Source organism: Myzus persicae, unplaced genomic scaffold, assembly GCF_001856785.1.
Source record: "Myzus persicae strain clone G006 unplaced genomic scaffold, MPER_G0061.0, whole genome shotgun sequence".
NCBI lineage: Eukaryota > Metazoa > Arthropoda > Insecta > Hemiptera > Aphididae > Myzus > Myzus persicae.
In genome coordinates, this window is record NW_019101794.1 from 430,221 (window position 1) to 436,070 (window position 5,850).

Here is a 5,850-nt window from a genome sequence, read left to right on the forward strand (position 1 = left end):
ATCGCCACTGACACGGAACTCGTGCATGCAGAGCTTCTTGGAGTGCTGCGTCTTGAAACAATGTCTTAAGCTGTCTTGCTGCTCCAATGTAATTTGTACCACAATCCGAGTGGATCTGTGCGGGAATTCCTCTTCGGGCTACAAATCGATCCAGCGCAGCCAAAAAGGCTTCCGTTGACAAATCCGTTACCACCTCCAAGTGAACAGCCTTGGTGGATAGACAAATAAATAACGCAAGATACGCCTTGTAGGTCCTTGGATTACGGCGTTGACTTTCTTTTACCGTGAATGGACCTCCGTAGTCCATCCCGACATTTGTAAATGGTCGACATTGTTGTACTCTTGTTGAGGGTAAATCTGCCATCATTGGTTGGGGAGCGGCGGCCTTGTATCTGATACACACTGTACATTTAAATATAACTTGCCGTATCGCAGCTCAACTGGAGACGATCCAAAAACGTCGCTGAATTAGTGATGCTACTAGACGCGATCCACCATGTAAAGTGTTTTGATGGTAGTGTTGAATAATGATGTAAGTAAGGTGAGACGACTTTGGTAACAAGATAGGGTGTTTGGCGTCTATGTTCAAGTCCGAATGTTGTAAACGGCCACCTACTCTAATCACACCATGAGCATCGACAAAAGGTGCAAGTTGTGCGAGGGAGATCGGGGTGACGACGGAATTTGAAGTTCCTAGTTGGTGGTGCAACTCTGCGTAATATAACTTTTGAGTGTACCTCGCTACCTTTATCAAAACATTTTCGTACTCCTTCCAAATGATTGGTCCACTCACAACTGGGCGTTGTCGAGCCTTGTTAACAAATCTAAGACAATATGCTAGCACCCGTTGCATTTTGCGCAACACAGAAAACCGCTGAAGAAAACTATCATCAACCTGTTGGGTTAATAGCACATTTTTTGCTGGGCGTTTAAAATCAGGGAGCTCTGCAGGATCTACAGTCGGTGTGATGGCAACCGGCCATTGCTCTTCCGGATACTGAAGAAACTCCGGTCCATGTAGGAATGACGAACATGCTACCAAGGCATCTGGCAGAAGTCCTCGTGATGCAGGATCGGCTGGATTATCTGCGGTACCTACGTGAGCCCATTCGCACTGAGGTACGAGGTTGCGTATTTTCGATACTCGATTTGTGACAAAGATTTTAAATAGCCTTTGTTCAGCTGTGAGCCACGATAAGACAATAGTTGAATCGGTCCATGCCCGGACACGTGTGATCTTGATTCTGCCCTGTAGAACTTCCAAACGTAGAGACAAGAGACGTGACAACAAGAGTGCGGCACAGAGCTCCAGCCGTGGTATGGTTAATGACATGTCCGTTGATGTTGACTTCAGTGGTGCGACCTTCGTTTTGCATGCCAGGAAATACAATCGGGCATTATCACTCTGGTCTACCACACGCAAATATACTGTTGCTGCGTATCCAACCTGAGACGCGTCAGCGAATCCTAGTAATTGTATATCTTGACTGTTGACTACAGCAATGTGTCGTGGTAACGACAAGCATGCTAAGTCCGGCAGCTTATCGATGAAACCTTGCCATAACGATGTCAGAGCTGATGAAAGTGGTGCATCCCACTCTAATTGTTCCATCCATAGCCTCTGCATTAAACACTTGGCCCAGAATACCATAGGACCCAAGGCACCGATTGGATCATAAAATCGAGCAACCGTTGATAACACTGAACGTTTAGTAGGAACACCTGGATTTATCGCGGAATGATACCCGAACGTGTCTGCAACCGGGTCCCAATGGACTCCTAAAACTTTGACTGCCTGTTCCTTGGTTGGCTCTACCCACGGTGTCATATTCTGATCTTCAATACTGATGGTGTTCAAAATTTCAGGGCAATTACTAGCCCATTTTTTCAAGCTAAATCCACCGCGATTTAGTAAGCTGATGACTTGAATTTTTGATTCTAAAATTGTCTCTAACGTGTCGGCGCCAACAAAAATGTCATCAACATAGGTGTCAGTCAATAGAACATCTTTAACGAGTGGAAAATCAGGTCCATCATCCATATTGAGCTGTTGTAGGCATCGGATCGCTAAGAACGGAGCCGAGCTTACGCCATATGTGACCGTACACAACTCATATTCCTGCACTTTGTCACTAGGCGAATTGCGCCATAGTATATGTTGATAAACTCTATCTTGTTCATGTAGACGTATTTGACGGTACATTTTAGTTATATCGGCAGTAAAAACAAATTTGTGTAGTCGACTGCGCAACAAAACATCACCGATTTCCGTCTGGAGCTTTGGTCCAGTCACCAAACAGTCATTTAATGAGACTCCGGATGAAGATGTAGCTGAGGCGTCGAACACCACACGAATCTTCAGTTCTGTATTACAACGTTTAACCACTGGGTGGTGTGGTATGAAATATTTGCCTGGCTCAGTCGCTACCTTCATATGTCCTAACGATCTATAATCGTCCATGAAGGCCCGGTAGGCTGTATACAACTCTGTATCCTTCCCCAGGCGACGTTCTAAATTATACAGACGATTAAGAGCTGAAGTTCTAGATGACCCTAAAATGACTGACCTTTCATCTTGACCTCCGATGTCGGTTGTATCTGGGGAACATATTATCGTACGAAATGGTAAACCAACATAAAATCGACCGGTGGCGTCTCGCCTTGTGGTTCTGACAAACCAGTCTTCGCATTGCCTGTCTTGTGTAGTTGGCATTGTTGACGCTGTGGGTTCCTCTACTGTCCAGAAACGCTGCATTAACTCTTCCATCGGAGGGTGTGCGCCGTGTCGCTCCTACTTTTAACAATCGCGGTTAGCGACAACGACTCGCGCAATGCCGTAGCAGGAAAGAGGAGCGAACTCACAATATATTACCTCGTACAAATCTTATTGATTAGGTTAATGCGTAAATGACGCGATATATATATATTTTTACACAATAATAAATATTGTAAACGCCGTGTACAATTTGACACGCGCTACAACCAATAAAAATAATAGTTTGCACAGTAAATAATAATTTGAACAATAACTATAACAATAAACAATGGTAATTTTATAATATGACCTGATCGACACCTCGGGGACAGGTCACTGGTCAACACGGTCCTCGCTGGAAATGCGACAGCGTCTTCCTCGTCATCAACCAAAATCGGCACCGGGGCGCAGTTGAACGACGGTCCAGCGTTGACACATATAATAAAATAACTCGGTGGTGTGGAGTGACACAGTCCGTCAAACTTAAACTGTCTTCAAGTTTACGACGGTATAAACGTGCACCAATTATGAGCGTAAATCATAAAATAGTTAAGAATAATGACCACGAGGTCTAACCACAGCCACACGAAGCCACGCGAACCGGCGGTACGTGATCCGCCAGGCTCGAGCGTAGGAAAAAGACAACCACAAAAAACGTCCTTGGCACGGGAGCCGTGGACGCCGGCCGGCGTGTGGACGCCGTGGAGGGGGAACGACTCATCGCGAACATTCCGCGCCGAACATGAGACTTGTAAAGCCTTTGGACTTTGGTAGATTCGGCGGGAAGTTCAGCCGTGTTCGAACAGAGGGGTTGTACTAATTGATAGAGATGTAAGCTGAGTATGTGCACTATCCTGCAACGCACCGATTATGACCCAACCTAATTGTGTGTTCATCGCTGAAGGTAAGCCCTCGGTGTGTATAACATCAGCTCTAGATTGAATGACGGACGGATATAAGTCTCCTCCAATCAACATATCTACTGGTGCGGGTTGGTCAAATTTGGGGTCAGCAAAAACTAGATGACGGTAACGATCTCGTACCTCGGCTGGTAAAACCCTGTTAGGCATTGTCGACATAATTCGAGGTAAAACAAAGACATTAGTTACAGTAAATTCAGGGGCGTCAACTTGTACAGGAAAAAAATTGAAATTAGTTTGACCTTTGACAGTAGTAACTGGTTGTTGGGAAAGTCCGATGACCTCAACAGGACATTTCCTCCGAGTCAAACCTAATCTGTTGACACAATCTACTGTCATGGCGGACACCTGCGATCCACTATCTAATACTGCCCTGACTGCTTGTAAGGATCCTGTATTGTCGCGAACTCTAACCACGACGGTTCCTAATAAGACAGTGGTTTCAGTACGTGTTATGCCAGAAAACTGTGCTGTACTACAACTTGTAGTAGATCGTTCGGAATTGTCGTTTGTCTTACCCGTACTCGATTTTGTTGTATCATTTGTCAGGTGTAGTAGTGTACTATGTCTACCTGAACAAGTACGGCACGTATACGACGTAGGACACGCATTACTCATGTGTCCGCTGTTTAAACAAACGAAACATAATTGATTTTTACTAACAAAATCACGGCGGCTGCCAGTTGGTTGTTTTCGAAATCCAAAACATTTATATATTAAATGTGGATGTCCACAAAACAAACACTTTTTTGACTTCGCGGGGGTGACTGCAGCTAGTGATGTCTTCTCGAACTTCTTGCCCTGGATCTTCTTATTAGTTGTTTTTCCTAATGCCTCTCCATTATTTCCCGCACAACTAATACCATAACCACTGCCAACGTTTTCCAAGACGTTACATCTTTGTGATACAAATTCTAATAATGAATTCAAGTCAGGTATTTGATTTTTGGCAATAGTAGATTCAAATAATTGTCGTGTCATGGGATCAATAACCCGTGAACCGATGTAGAATAGTAGGAAACCAGCAACGTCACTAACTCCAAGAGCTTGTATGGCTGATACATTTTCCCGAAAAGTGTTGACGAACAATGAAAGTGAAGCCGGAGATTCTTTTGTTAGCGGCGCAAATGCAAATAATTTTTCAATGTGCGCAGTAATTAATAAGCGTTTATTGTCGTACCGGTCTTTAAGAGCGTTCCAAGCAATAGCATAATTGTCGGCTGTAAGGGGCACTGCTTTTACTACTGTTAACGCTGGACCTAATAAATAACACAACAGGTAATGAAAACGCTCAATGTCCGTGTAATGTTCATTGACGTGCACCAAAGAAGTAAACATATCACGGAAGGAACACCATTCAATGATATTTCCATCAAATTTAGGAATTTCTATTCTTGGTAAGACAAGTGATTGTACAGAAGTCTGACTATTATTATTGCGCGGAGTGGCTATCGGATTATTCGGTTTTAACTTTGCTACTATCACATTAATTTGATCACACACTGATTGCATTGTTTCGGTTACATTCTCATCTATTCGTATAAACTCGTCTATTTCGTCGGTCTCAGCAAGTACTGACAAAATTTGTTTTTGTTCATTATTGAAAGTAATGACAAGTTGATCTAACGATATAATTCGAGCTTCTAATGTAGGACGATTTTCGGGATTAATTACGGCATCATTAGCAATGTGTAATATTTTATTAATTGACCGTAACGCGACGTCTCGTGCTGCACGCGCGCGCGTTAATCCGATCCTTTTTAGTTCATTGTTAGCTTGCTGTTGACTTTTTCTCGTCATTGTAAATGATGTAGTACCTAACCACCTAACAGCGCAAAACAACCCAACAAGACAAAAAAAAATAAAAAATAAAAGGATACTAATAGAATAATAATACAAATATACAAATAATAATATCCTACAGCAAATAATACACTAATAGTAATTTATTGATAGCTATCCGTGGCCGAAAGGACCAAATGTTTGACGCGAATTCCGGCTCAATTGAACACGGGTGTTAACTCGTCTTTATTACGGGCTGGGTGCTATCAATTTATTAAAGAAAATAATAATATGAAATTGAAAGCGGACTGTATAAATTTATTGTACTTAAACACTTGAATAATTCATAAACATATGATAAGAGATCTTAATAATTATGTTAGCCCTATCACA

General features: G+C 42.8%; 2 protein-coding genes across 2 annotated transcripts; both read right to left on the reverse strand.

The window, feature by feature from the left end:
- Nucleotides 1-436: 436 nt before the first annotated feature.
- Nucleotides 437-2,713, reverse strand: LOC111030447. The gene has a single exon (XM_022309940.1). It carries the CDS (start codon nt 2,711-2,713, stop codon nt 437-439), a length of 2,277 nt encoding a protein of 758 aa, XP_022165632.1.
- An 830-nt stretch (nt 2,714-3,543) lies between these two features.
- On the reverse strand, nt 3,544-5,475 carry LOC111030448. The gene has a single exon (XM_022309941.1). It carries the CDS (start codon nt 5,473-5,475, stop codon nt 3,544-3,546), a length of 1,932 nt encoding a protein of 643 aa, XP_022165633.1.
- Between the last annotated feature and the right edge of the window lie 375 nt (nt 5,476-5,850).